The 15437-nt window shown below is 36.2% G+C and overlaps 1 protein-coding gene across 1 annotated transcript; it reads right to left on the reverse strand.

The window, feature by feature from the left end:
* Positions 1-10406: 10406 nt before the first annotated feature.
* On the reverse strand, positions 10407-12893 carry LOC5564355 (glutamyl aminopeptidase). The gene has a single exon (XM_021854529.1). It carries the CDS (start codon positions 12890-12892, stop codon positions 10739-10741), a length of 2154 nt encoding a protein of 717 aa, XP_021710221.1. The 5' UTR covers position 12893; the 3' UTR covers positions 10407-10738.
* Between the last annotated feature and the right edge of the window lie 2544 nt (positions 12894-15437).

Raw genomic sequence — 15437 nt, forward strand, 5'->3', positions numbered from 1 at the left:
GCCCTTGGCAAAATTTTGAATCTCATAGCTTCTTTAATGATAGTCCTCGAGCTACTGAACAACTTTGCCGAAGGCGCTATCTTTCTAAGTGATCACGATCCTGAGCTATCCGCAAAACAAAATTTCGATGCTCACTAGCGTCATCTAGTGGTAGAATTCCGCAATTCAGTGACCACCATATGTTATCCCTTGAACTACTGAACAATTTTGCTGAATATCTTCTTCTTCTTCTTTCTGGCATTACGTCCCAACTGGGACAAAGCCTGCTTCTCAGATTAGTGTTCTTATGAGCACTTCCACAGTTATTAACTGAGAGCTTTCTTTGCCGATTGACCATTTTTGCATGTGTATATCGTGTGGCAGGTACGCAGATACTCTATGCCCTGGGAATCGAGAAAATTTCCTTCACGAAAAGATCCTCGACCAGCGGGATTCAAACCCACGATCCTCAGCATGGTCATGCTGAATAGCTGCGCGTTTACCGCTACGGCTATCTGGGCCCCTGAACATTGCTGAACATCATGATCCTCTATTTTGAATACTTTTTAAGTACTAAGATGACACTTTTTAAGATATTGATCATTTATAAAAACGGCCGTTAATCTGAATTGCGGTCGTAAAAAAGTGGTCGTAAAACAAACCGTCGGTAAAAAAAAGTCGTAAAAAGAGGTTGGAGTGTAGTACCATTCATTCTCTCGGTAATAACTTGGTGATAGAGCGTTCAAAAGCAGCAACCTTTACAGACCAAAACAATATCGAGCCATTCAGTTTGTCAGCGAATAGTTCAATAGGGTCCTAAAATGTTTGATATAAACTTGTTTTTATTCAATAACACGATATAGCGAATTCTTGCTGCTACTTTGGTAAATTTTCCCGCTCAAATAACGACTATATCATATTTAAATTATAATTTTAAAAATGGGTCCAAATTTAAACCTTGACACTTTTGATCATGTTTGACTATCTCTTAGTCGATAAAATTGCCACGGAGGCTCAACGTTTTACACTGGGGTTGTTCCTATCTGACATTTCGAAAGGGACACGGGAACCAAAATACATCCATTATTTGAGTTTAAACCAAAGGGTGAGACAAAATCTAAAAAATCAGAAAAAAATGCTTTTTGACCGTAAACCAACGAAAAGCATTCAAAAATTGAGTAAACATGTGTTCTTGGCCTAAAATGAAGCATATGGTACTAAAATTGGGACTGAGGTTAAGGACCCTATTCACGGTGAAATTCTTGACCTTTCGCATTAAAAAAAAATGAAAACAACTATGCAACTACCGTCGTTGGAGGTAAGATTTGGCCAAAAATGAGTAAGTCCTCATTTATTTTTAAATAACTTTCGCAATTTGACTTGATATGTTCGGTTAAATATGAGAATACGTTGCAAATGCTGAACAAATAATTGAAATTTGATTATTTTCCTTTAAATAGGAATCATTTGAAAATTGACCCAAACTCACCCCTTCGAGAAGGTGACATTGGGCCAAACAAACTACACTCATGAAAACGAACTATCGATAAACATAGGAACCCCTTATGAAAATTCGCCAAGAAATCGGATTCAAATTCATAAATTTACGTCATGGAACCGAAATTTGAAAACAAAAATAGTTTTCGTGGCAACCTGGAATCGAACCAAGGATCTTGCTTAGTTTTGTAACAAAAACTATCCAAAATCATGATTTTTTTTATAGAAAAAATCGAATTTCTTTGGATTATTTAAGTTTTTGTTACCAAATATTTCATTTTTTATATAAAACTTATGTTTCTAAAGCATTTTGTTTGAATTACAAGTTGAATAATTCATTTTTTAACATGTGCAAATATATTATTGTTTAAAAATTATTTGAAAAATGTTGCCAAGTCCTTTTCGAAGGTTTAACAAATGAGGAAAACCAGTTTCAGCTTTAAGAATATCGTTTAACTGACAAAAAATAAAAAACACTGACGTTTTTCGTCTAAAATCATGTTTTTGTGTGGGTTTTGTTGAATAACTTGGTCGGTCAAAACAGCGAAATGTGGCGTACAAAAAGTTTGAACACAATTAAATAAGCTTCAAAACCATGCAAAAAGATTTGGAATCGGTTGAGTATTCATGAAGTTATGGTCAAACAAAGATATTTTTTTAGTAAAATAAAAAAAAATTGGAGTAAACAACTTTTAATTGAAACTAATTTTGATTTTACACAAATTTGAATAAAATTTTTTTTAAGGTAATGGTGCTGAAATTACCGAAGTTATGGTGACTTCACTGAAGGCCATTTTTAGTAACTTGAAAATTCACCTCGAAGACGCTTGCGCTACCTCTAAATTTTAATATTTGTGGCTCAAACTTTGAGGTTTCTCTACTAATATGATTCGAATTCAGAAGAGTACACGAATTTTTGGTTTTGAGAACTTTTGAAAAATAAGCCGCACCCTAATAGACAGTAGCGCATGTGCGAGTAGCGAATTGGAGCATGCATGTAACCCATTCAAACGCAACTCTGAAATTCAAGTAATCTGATAATCGCGTTCCGTGGATTTTTCTTGCAGAGCACAATATTATGAATCAATTAACCATGACGTCACGTTGCAACTTCTAGGTTGGATTCGCACTTGCTGCAAGTTTACAACCATGACATGGCAATTTTTAAAGCCGAAATGCTGCCATAGTGAGATGGAATACAAAAAATATTCGATAAAATATGTGAAAACGAAATTAGGCAGCGTCCATTTATGACATAACGTTAAAATGTACAATTTTCGACAATTCCCCCTCCGCAACGGTTTTTGCATGAAAAAAAAAATTTGTGTTTGAGCCGCAACGTTTGAGCCTACTCCCCCTCCCTCTAGAGCGTTACGTAATATGTGGACGGCGCCTTAGTCTGCATACATTTAGTGGCGTTGTGTATTCAATTTGACTCTCCGCTATTCTATTTATAACTGCAATTCTTTTCTCAGTGTAGTCTGTATTTTTCTGTATTGGCCCTTTCAACGAGTAGAACATAATGAGTGACGTTTAATTTCAGGAATTGTCAACAAATACGAAATGTTACCAATACATAAACAAGTTTTTGCGCAGTTTTGGATTGCCGAAGTGAACAGTTTTGTTGTCGACAATAGTAATTGCATTGCCGATAAAAGAACAAGTGCCTCGTGACTTTGGTGACGAAAAATAGAAGATTAAGAGAACAAAATAGTGTTTTATGTATAATAACACTGCGGAACACGATTTTGTCTCAAGAACTAAAATACCGCTATTTACTAAATTAAGGGTTGCTGAGTCCATTGCCGTTTTCAGAAATATCATGGCACGTCTAGTTTTTGAGATATTGACTGTTGAAAATGCTAAATTTGACTGTTTCAGTCAACTTGCATGCAAGTTTTCTAACTTGCACGGCAATTGATTTGCTCAATTTGTCACAGAATTCAAACTTCATGTATAGAACAATAATTATCAACGAAGTTCATAATATTTTCAATGGTAAAATGTCATTTTTTGGTGGTTCAGAAAAGTATTGTATTATGCCATATAAAAGAAATAAAAAATTATATATGAAGACTGCAAGCATGTTGAAAAAAATCGATTAAACCTAAACTTTATCGTATAATTTCATCTGATTTGCATCTAAATTGAAAATTCAAGTCCTCTTTAGCATGTTTGGTAGATTATATTACAAAAAAGTTTGATAAATCATACTTTAAATTTCATGTAAACATCAATAAAACCAGTGTTTTATACAACTTTGGCGACCTGTAGCTAAAAATTGTGACGTGCTGGAACATTTCTGAGAACGGCATCAGATTCAGCGACCCAAAATCTACTGTCATTTTTGTTACACTGTGTAATTAATAAACGAAGAGTGCTCAAGTGTAGTATAGGTGTCTCCTGCTAATTGTTGTGCTCTATTGTTGCGTAAAAATGCCTTCTTAAAAATTCAGCTGCTTAGGCTGCCGACAATACGTAAGTTCCCCTATGTAACATTGTCCTCAATGATTTTAAAAGTTGAATATTTATCTAGGCGTACTTACATTATTTAATCAATTTATTGGAACCCTTCTTATCGTGTCAACAAGTCCACTTGAAGGCTTCAGATGAAAAGCCTTTGGTTTATGTGGAAATATCATAAGTTGAGTTTTGAAGCATTGGGAGAAATCTTCCATTGTTGTTAGTATGAAGAAAAAAATTCCAAACATTTTGCAATCTACTATACTACAGATGACACGCTTGTTTCGTCCATTGGAGGAGAGACATGTGGCATCCGCAAACAAAGATTATTGACATCTCTGAGGTAACTTAGTTAAGTCAGATGTGAAAATATTGTATAATATTGGTCTGAAAATGCTGCCTCTAAGAACACCAGCTTTTACAGGAAGTCTTTCAATCTTGGAGTTCTGATATTAAACTGGAAAGTAATTTGACAGATAACCTTGATTAATTTTATAAATGTATGCCATAAAATTGAAGTTTTATTTATTTTACAATCAAGCCTTCATGTCAAACGCTTCCGAATGTTGTCGAATCAAATTTGTTACACGAAAAAATGGTCGAGCGTTCATGTCGAAATCCAAACTGTTTTAAGGCAAAAATTGAATTTCCATTTAAACCATCATTACGTTTAAAATTACCGTTTTAAAAAGTTTACTGATGGAGGAACAGCTTGTTTTGGATGATAGTTTGAAGCTTCTGTAGGATATTTGTCATGCTACTCTCTGGGATATAAAAATTTTAATTTAAACTATCCAGTAATTCTTTAAAGTATTCGTCAACGAATCCTTTTGAGGAAAGCTCCACATAAGGGTGTCCCAAAAATAGAAGTATCAACAAGTTGACTTTCTTACCGCTTAAATAAATGATAATAGTATCAGAAACAAAGCTTTATAAATTAAAACTCTCTCAAAAATGTCAAAAGGAAACACGCATAAATTTATTGAAAAATTCTGAGTGTCCTTCCAAAATTTGAGCTCATATGAATAAAAATTGGGACTGTGCAAGTTGAAGGGCTTGTCAATAACTATGTGACATGCGGGGACGGACCTGGTGTAGTGGTTAGAACACACGCCTCTCACGCCGAGGACATGGGATCGAATCCCATCCCCGAGATAGTCACTAAAAATTCAGTGACGACTTCCTTCGGAAGGGAAGTAAAGCCGTTGGTCCCGAGATGAACTAGCCCAGGTCTAAAAATCTCGTTAATAAATATAGAAAAAAAAACTATGTGACATGCAAGCCATTCATTCAATCGATCATAGTGTTTGCCCACGTGTACTTGAGGGTTAAAACAATGCTGTCGAAGACCGTATTCAGATCGGTCGCCTTATATGTTTCATTCATCAAACCAGTAAAATCATCCCCATAAAATCAAACATGAGTTATGACACGAAAACGCTAACTGAGTGAAATGAATTTATTTTTGGTTATCTTTCTTTCACAGTGTACTTATAACTACCCGTCCCTGAAAATCTGGGGTTCGAAGCAAACAGGAAATCTGGACAAACATTTCAAAAGGGCACATCGACATTGGTAAACATTGGCTTTGCAAGCCGCTGTTGAGCCCAATTCAACTCGATCACGCTCACCAATACCACTATCAGGAAGAGCTAACACCAATCTTGCTGATAGTGGTGTTAGTTTGCGTGGGCGGGCTAAAAAGGGCTCAACAGCAACGTTACTGAAAAAAGGCTCAAGACCTCTAGGGCCCTTTTCAAATGTTTGTCCAGAAATTATCTCGCGTGGCAAATATGTGCCACATTTCGCCTGAAAGGTCTGCAATCTCATCGCACGTTGGAATCCAATTGGAGTATTGGAAACATGAGACATGCACCGAGACGCGGTTCCACTCAATCTTGGGATGTTTCAACGAAATTCCGTAGGAAGTTGCGCCCAATTACACAATTCTAACCTAATTTCAGTTGGCTTAAAATTTTATTAGAAAAATATAGTCGATTCTGGGTTGATTCAACGCAAAATTGAGTTCTTTCAACGTAATACGCAATAAATGGACGCTGCCTTATTGGGCCAAAGAACCCCTAATAGTAGGCTGTTTCTATTTTTGACAATATTCGTGAGGACGAAAAGTAATATGATTTTAGGTAGATTTGATATAGATTTTGAATATGATTTCAGGTTGATAGTATAATCGAAATACTTAATTTTGAGTGTACATATTAACCTCGAAATTTAGATAAAATTTTGTCTCCGCATGGGAATAGGGCGATATTCAAAACTGAAAAGGCAATAGTTGGCTCTTTTTCAGTGGTACCGTCGATGGGGGTGACAATGGGTCTAGGGGGTGAGATTGGGTCAAAACGGAAAAATATGTTTTGTGAAATATTTCAGCTAATAACGCTGATATTACTAAAATTAATAATTCATATGTTAGGGAACATATTATTACACATAATTCATAACAATATACATTTTTAGAAATAGTAGTTTTTGTGTACTACATCAATAAACTTGCATGTTGAAACTAGATAAAATTTACAACATCAAATTTCTCCTGTACAAAGTATCACGCATGTACTCTAGCCTCTATCCTTGCATTAGTAGAATGTTGAAAGTCTTTTCATTGCACATCATAGGTACCGTTTTGATTCATATTACGGACACTTAAGGCCTCAGTGAAGTATAACCCAGCATGGACCATACAAAATAAATCATTCTGTATGATTTTTTAGCGTTATCGAGCGTCGGAAGCCCTTAACTTTCGGATGGTGGGTAAAGAATACGCGTCCGCAACTTGAATAATTTTAAATAAATCAAAACGTGTGGCCTTTTCATGATTCTTATTCCGGACGCTCCCTCACTTTTGCCTCATATGCCGGACGCTTTGATTCGAATTACGGACAGCTCATGATAATCATTAATGGAACAGTCAAATCATCAATTGAAATCGTTCAACCACTTAAGAGACGTCTAAGGTAGTTGGGCATTATAAATTTGCAATGATATTTATGGAAAAAACCTAATAAAACGAGCCTCGAAAATGAGAACTTTTGGACGGCGAAAATTGAAACATTTCGTGTGAAATGTTTCCCATACAAACGAGAGTGTCCGGAATTTGAAGCTGTTCGTAATATGAATCAAAACGGTATTTTCCGGAATCTGTTTGATTTTCCCACAAAAAAATCATTTTTTTCGGTACGATGTCTAAAACATTGAAAATGGGGGTGAGATTGGGTCAAGCAAGAACAATAGTAAATGAAATTCCAAGTCCACTTTTTTGACATTTTACTGTGCCGGGTGTTCTCTTTTTTCATTAAGATGTGTTTATTCTTTCTAAATACAGCATCTCTGAAACATCAAACAAGTCTACTTGAGTATTCCGTGCATTGAATAACAATACAACGCATTTTGACAACTTCTCAAACCAGCAACTGTGTTTCGTGCGCAGCAACATCGTAAATTTTTATCAAAAGGGTTTTTTTCTAAATTTGATTATTTATCAGTGTTTTCATATTATAGAAACATCTCACGAAAGTACAAATGAGTTGGATCGCTGAAATACTGGGATTATGACGTCAACTTCTGCCTGAAATTTATTGATCGTGGAATGTCGCACCGAAATTTAACTATTTGCGAAGGTTTAAAATAATCACTGTTTCAGTACACCTTTGGGGAAACTGAATGGGCTTTATAGCAATGGGGATGAGACTTTGAAGACAATTTGAGGGAAAAACCAAGAAAATTTATGTAAACTTGACAATAAATCTTGGGTTTACATATTTTTTCTCAGAGCTCTTCAATTTTCAGTATAATCTTTCTTTTAAGTGGGTGAAACATCTTATATACCTTTTTATCTTGTTTGTATCGTTTTAAGTCAATATTTTTCAGTTGTAAATGGTTTTGAAATCATATTCTCAAAAACAAGTTATTTCAATTACAGTGACCCAATGTCACCCCCTCTATGGGGTGAGATTGGGTCATTTTTCATTCACTTGTGGTGCCGCTGTGAATAAATATTTGTTTTTAATTTTTTGAACAGTTGTTAATGTACCATCAAAGTACATACACACCAAATTTGAAGTTTATTGGAGTTAAATTGCGATAGTTATTCAAAAAATAAATCGCACATATCCATTGTCACCCCCAACGACGGTAGTAAAAACGAAATCCTGAAGCAAAGAAAGCACCACAGAAGATGAACCAAACACAAAAAGTTATATATTCACTTTACACTTGATTTCTAATCACTAATTTTTTGATCCAGTTTTCTAATTGCAAGTAATTTATGTTTTTCATTATTTTCCATACGTTTTGACAGTTCTCTGACTACCATTCTTCCATGCGCTTCTGTTGAAAGTTTGAGAAATTTGAGAATCCAGCGTAGCGCGATCAGTGGGTGGAATACAAACAACAGTGTCGTCGCTCGGCGGCCGGTAAGAGAAACTTAATGTTCGAAAGGTTGTTGTCTATAATTTTTGCCGCTGGCGCCAACTGTTAGCGTTTGAGAATAAAACAAACAGTCATTACCCTATTACATTTAACATTGTCAGATTCCTTAGATAGTGATTTGCTCGATGAGTGGTTGGTCTCCATAGGGCCCCTTGAAAATAGGGTAATGACTGTTTATTTTGTTCTCAAACGCTATCAGTCGGCGCCAGCGGCAACTTTTGAAGCTTTTGTGCTACACTCCACCCAGTACAATTCAGCTATCACTGAATGTTCGGTAGGGTCGATGTACCAATAGCCGCATAGCTAAGAACAAATATTCGTATAAAATCGAAAAATAAAGCCTGCGGAATTATTTTTACATCATCTGAAAGCTTTTTATCTTGGCTTTGTGGAAAAATTATGAAACATAAGAAAACTCATGTTTTTGTATTTATTATCGCTTGTGCCACTATAGGAACACATGTGCCTATAGTAGCACTATTCCTAATTTCTGTTCCTATAGTAGCACTAGCCTCACGGAATAGTCAAAACACAAATCAAAACCGTAGTTTTACAAAACTTTTATATTTTTCCTTAGAAGTGTTGATCAAAAGCGTTCGATTGATGTAAAAAAGTTCCTAATTTATCAACTATTTTGTTTAATAACAAAATAGTTTCTCTCAGTAGTGCTACTTTTGGAACAATAGGTTAACTATAGGTGCAAGGGAGCTAAAATTTTAAGCAAAACTATTTATTTCGATCATTTTTTGAACAAAATCGAGCTGTGTGTCAATGGTACTTTGATAAATAGCTACTGATCTTCATGTCAAAAATTATTTTGCTACGATTACCAGCGAAACGGCCGTAAAAAGCCACTAGTGCGACTATATGGGACCGTCCACTAAGGGAACACCGACCCTAGCAGCAGATTTTTTGCTATTTTTTTTATCGGTGGCGTTCGGGTGAGTGAGTGAATTTTCCCATGCTTGCCCACCATTCGAAAAAGAAGGGTATCCGACGCTCGATAACGCTGAGAAATCATACAGAATGATTTATTTTGTATGCTCTATGCTGAGTTATAGTTCACTAATGCCTTAAGTGTCCGTAATATGAATCAAAATGGTAGTCACCGCATATCCTAAAGCCCCAAACGCAATGATAGCGGAACGACAACGGAAAGCGGAACCGGTTCACCAGCATAAATCACACTATCTTGACTGAGACGTCAACGAATGGAAGTGAACCAACACTGGGTCGACAAGCATGTTATAGTTCATGCTGGCGAACCGGTTCCGCTTTTCTTTGCCGTTTGGCTATCATTGCGTTTGGGCCTTAACCCCTGGTTGAGGTGTGTCAATTGTTCCACTGTGAACTGCTGCATCGAATAATTAACTACGAATTCTTCAATGGGTTTTACAACCGGTATAAGAACGCGATTACTTTCGTCGTCTTGGATCGCTAGTTTTTTTTTTTCTGTGTTGCCTGTTCTTCCTGTCTGCCCAAGTAACCAATAGCCCGCTAATTCGCCTTTTTGGCTTATGGAGCTGTTATACGGCTAATATAGGGCACGTTAGCTCTATGGTAGCCCTATATTAGTACGGCGTGCGAATCAAAGTACTGTTATGTTACTTGGGTGCTTCGCACTCTTCCGCTTTTTCAACCTTGGTCAGGAATTCTTCCGGAATTCTAATATATATTAGAAATTTAAATTTAATATAAATATACCTCTTCGTCATCAGTTTTATTTTCATACATAGATTCATGAATCACGATTCTTCTCCCAAGGATGCTAATCTATTGAAATATTTCTACTGCGTTATATTCTATGGAAACCTTCTTGTGTGAAATCAAAATTAAATACAGCAGAAAAGCTTGGATATTAAATGAGCAAAGATCCAATTTAATATTACAACTGGATACGAAACACCAGGGTCGAATTTTTCAAGCCAGGGAGAAACAAAATTCGGATTAGGCAAAATGAACAAATATAAAAACATTCAAAGAGCTTTTTTATTTTAAGTTCTTAACTTTTAACGTCAAACATCAGGGTTTGAATTTTGATACTGACAGAATAAACTCTTCTTTTCGCTTTTTCACCCAATCCAAATTGGAGCGAATGATATTCAGCACTTCGCTTTTTATATCGTCATTGCTCGAGCTATTTTCCACACGTCGAAGCATTTCGTAGTCATCTTCGGAAACAATTCGCTCAGCCAGCAATCGAATTATGTTTCGATTTGTCGCGTCATTGGTAATATAGAACCATATCAGCTCATTTGATGATGAACTGGGGAAATCAGCGTCGTTTGGTGGAGAAATACTTCCGAAGATTTCTCTTAAGATGGGATTGAAAATTAACGATCCAGCACCTTCAAGCGATTTGATGATCAATTTTGACTGATATTTGACTTTTTGTATTGGTCTTGTTGATTTCCATGTTCCATACGGTCTTATTCGTTGATGTTGTCGCTTCTCTGAGTAGTGCTGTCATAAAATAAAGTGGCATGTTGCCATTGTTGGCAATATTTCGTAAAATACTTGAACAGTTGTCCAGATTCAAGCGGCAAGCCCAAATAGAGAGCAGCGAATGCAGATTTCGAGTTTTCTCTGAAAGTTTATCAGCTTCTTTCCAAGCCTTCAATTTGCCATAGATTGGAGATACGAGCATTCTGAGAAACTTTTCGTATTCGTTTTTTCTTGGGTCATCTCCTAAAATATTCCAAATACGATCGAAGTGGTATAATGCTGCCTGCCATGAATAGTAATCCGTTTCATTCCGAAGATAGTTGATCAACTTTAGAACTACCGAGTAGTTCACAGTACCCATCCAAGCAAATTCCAGCGCATCTTGGATAAGCTGAATCCGGTCGTACGTAGAGACATTGTTCGGACCAGCTAGTTGCTTCGCTATCAATTCATACGTTGGAATGTCATACAATACCTTTAACTGAGAGAGTTTACTGAAATTTGTTGGTATTGTGTTTAACTCTATTGTGAGTTTACTACAGTTGAGCAAGGAAGAAGTTTTCTCGAAGTATACTTTCAACGGTTGACAGGTGTTACTTTGGTTGAATGATCCGATAGACAACTGGTACTTTGCCATTGAATTTCCGCTTCGAGTGACATTAAGGACCGGTGCTTCAACGTTCGTAGATCGTTTTTCAAAAACTTCCATCAAATCTCTTTTCTGTAGAAAAGCATTAACGAAACTGTTAGAAATAGTTTCTACATCAATTTCTTTTTTACTGCTGCTATCAATTAAAAGTTTAATCCCACGTATAAAACTTGTCTTTCCAATAAAACTCGCCAAGTCACTGAACACACAAAACGCACTAAGTCCGATTTCGTTCAACAGTGATGAACTTACAATGCTATAGTTCGTCTGCAGGGTTAATTTTGAATCAAGTCTGGAGACCTCCCAGCATTGTGCCGAAGCTTCGGGATATTTGTCGGCGAGCACTTCATAACCAATATACCACGCCAGACCTTCCACAAGCCATAGTTCGGTCCAGGAGTTCAACGTCAACCGACTGCTGAGAATATGCCGGATCAAGCCCCGTGCCAGATGTATGCTGAGATGTTCTTCATCGTTTATTACATTTGGAACTCCTAGGAGACCATTTCCACCGGAGAATTCCCACGAATTTCCATTAATTGTCATTAGTGTAAGTTTTTCGGATGGATATTCAACACCCAAAACATCGTTGAAACGCTCCATCAGAAACGCAGTGTAATTAACGGCGGTTGCCAATTCCTCAAAGTGGTCATTGGTTATTCCTTCGATTACTAGATTGTGCGATTCAGTTTCTTCCATTTCACCGTAATTGTTGATTGAGAACGCCAACTGGTGTGGTGCTATCGGAGATTGACTGGAGAATTTGCGGCATGCACTTGTTTCAGAGCTGTGTTTTTTGTTACGATCTTCAACATAAACCAGATTGCTGATTGCATTATAAAATGGACTGTATATAAGGCTCAAATTGAAAGTAGCTTTCAAATCTGGTTCATCGAAACAGGGGAAGACCATTCGAGCATTCATTGGGTACAAGTTTGTTAGCACTGTTGATATGATCGATTCCTCCGTTGAGTCGTAGTAGGAACTTTTATAAAGGGCCGTTGATTGTAGTTCAAGAATGTTAGCGAAATTGATGTCTAATACGTATTTTGATCCCTTCTTAAGTGTCTGATCAAAAGTAAATACGATAAAATCCCTATCTGGTTGATAATTAACCTTCGAGACTTTAATGAGATTTTTTGATTTTTTGTCGTCAAATGTAGTTATAGATACACTATCTTCAGCAATAAAAAGTTGCTTCCAATTGACTGTCAGGTTGTTAGTATCTGCCACACAGTTAATCCGTATTTGAACATTTCCTTTGACTTCAGGAATGGCATCGTGCGAGTTGCTCAAATCAATTTCCAACTCGTAGTGTTCTGGCAGACACGCTCGAGGTAGTTTCACTATTCCTGACTCCGGGCTCATGGACAACATGAGTGATAGAATAAGCGACAAGGGATATGCCATTTCAATTCAGCACAAACGACTCACTAAATGTTCAAATTGGAACACTCCAGCACTATATGCATTCGCCACGCGATATAATGCGATTTAAATTGGTTTATTATGTTAGATTTGAAGTGGCTCTCAGTGTAGTTAATTTTTTGCTGAACAATGTCAGCCCAACTCACTAAACAACTTACAATAGCCACAGTACGGTATCCAACACCTCCATCAGAAATTCAGTGAACCAAGGCCTCACATTTATTGCGCTTTATCGTACCTCGAGCAATAATAATAACTTTAATCCCTGCGAATAAGCGAGCAATAAATTATCGTTCTATCCTTGCATTACTTCCGCCTCGATGGTTACCACCGTACGTTTCCAAATTCATGCAACCGGTGCACAGAAGAGTAGCGAGAACAAATTCGTGGCCATAATTTCAAAATCGAGATTTTTGATCTCGTATTATTTTTTAAACATAGCTAATAGTTTGCCGCATATTATTTCTCCACTGAAATGATGTAAAAATAAAATAAAAAATATGATGAAATAGAAATATGATGAGATTGCAAAACATCTCATATGCTTAATATTTATCATTTATTTCTGAGATGAACTTTGAAAAAAATATAAATTTTTTTTGCTGCACTTTATTTATCAACACAAGAATATCTTCTGTCCAAAACCAGCCAACAATCATGTTCTATTTGCTTATTTTGAAGGTTATATTGAATAACAAATTATTAGTCATTTTTGGCTAACTTCAATATTGAATAGGGCAAAATCCGGCATAGATCCGGTTGCAGTATTGAACTTGAAGATGTTATCTATCAGTTGCAACATCGGAAACTTCCGCGTCCTTCTGCCCTTTACATTTCAAATCTCATGTAGGTAAGGACTGTATCGAAAAATCGAAAAGTAGTCTTTTTGTATATAAAATTACTTTGACTTTCCAGGGCATATAGTATCATCGTACCTACCTCACAATATACGAATGCGAAAATGGCAACTTTGGCAAAGAAAGGTCTCAGTTGATAACTGTGGAAGTGCTCATTGAACACTAAGCTGAGAAGCAGGCTCTGTTCCAGTGGAAACCTAATGCCAATATGAAGCAGAATGTGAATAGGTACCATGCAGAGGTTCGATATTAATCATCAAACCGTTTCAATCAATATAAGAGCATAAGAAGATCATTAAGGGCGGAAAATAATTTTGGCCATCTTTGACCCAAATTACTCCTGTGTGCGGGTGCCCCGTTCCAGTCGGCTACTGGACATACCCACTTTAAACTTTTCCCTATCTATCGCCGCTCGGACGACCCAACGTTTAACGTTTCTCGCAGTTTATTCAAATTAATCCCACGCGTGCAGTCAAAGTTTCGGGGCTCGTATAAACCGGCTGACCCGCCATCGTCGTGGTCGTCGTAGACGGCCATACCACAGACAAACAGACGTAACGCTTAGAAGGTTCCATATAGCGTTAAACGCCTAGAGGCATGCGACGCCCTATAAATGTTCCGTAATTCATTCAATTCAATACTCCATTATCAAAGTTACCCCAAAACAGAAAGCCGACTTTCGATTATATGAAAAATAATATATTTATTCAGAATAAAACTTTTGGAAATCTATCAAGTGCAACCGTTAGCTAGAATGTCAGTGCTTGTTTTAAAAATATTAATTGTAATTTTTTGAAACAGCATGCATAAATATTGAAGTTTTCTTCGAAAAAACTATCATAGTTACCCCGTTTTACGCTAGATGATTGAAATTTCGCCATTGTTACGTCTGTTTGTCTGTGACCATACTGTTCAAAATATCTACTTCTACATCGCACGAAATTAACACTCCGGTCCAGTTTGGATAGCGCCAGCCGAGTTTATATGAGCTCATCACCACACACCGGGTTAGTACCGTTTCTCATAAGCAGTGTAGTTTACCTGTTTACATTTCATTACAAACATGGGTCAGACGTAAATTCATGTGAATTAACATGGGAATTTGCTCATTTGATAGTAGTGATGGGATATTTAAATCTGAACCACAAAAACATTCAATAAGCATCACATTGATCGCTTTAAATATATACTCAAATGAAAGTAAATGAATGCTGAATTTAGTACCATACAATTTAACTACACAAGGAACGAATTCCATCCGGAATAAGTCGAAAAAATAAAAATCATGCTCGATAATCTTCGATTTGAATCAAATTTTACACGTGGTTTTGGTATGATGAATAAGTGTTTTCCATAGAAAAATCGATCATTTTGGCTCAAAAATAACTTTTCAAAATGGCTTATACATTTTTGCATGCAACTTATTTGAAAAATTCAAACTTCAAAACTTTTGATTTTAGAGAAAAATGAGTTGAAGTGAATCGTTTGGACTATATGAAAAAATATACTCTGAAAAAATATTCAATTTATTTTTGTTAACAATTTAAAAATATGACTTACATTTAAAATTATACAAAAACCCCATTTTTAACATTTTTTTAATTTTCACCGTGGAATCTTGATAGTAAATAGATGTTTGAGACAAAGTTTCATTTTGGAGAAATTTTTAA

This window comes from Aedes aegypti, chromosome 3 (assembly GCF_002204515.2).
Source record: "Aedes aegypti strain LVP_AGWG chromosome 3, AaegL5.0 Primary Assembly, whole genome shotgun sequence".
In the NCBI taxonomy this organism is placed as follows: domain Eukaryota; kingdom Metazoa; phylum Arthropoda; class Insecta; order Diptera; family Culicidae; genus Aedes; species Aedes aegypti.

Coding starts and splice junctions, on each gene's coding strand:
- LOC5564355 (XM_021854529.1), bottom strand. CDS start 12,892: ATGGCATATCCCTTGTCGCTTATTCTATCACTCATGTTGTCCATGAGC.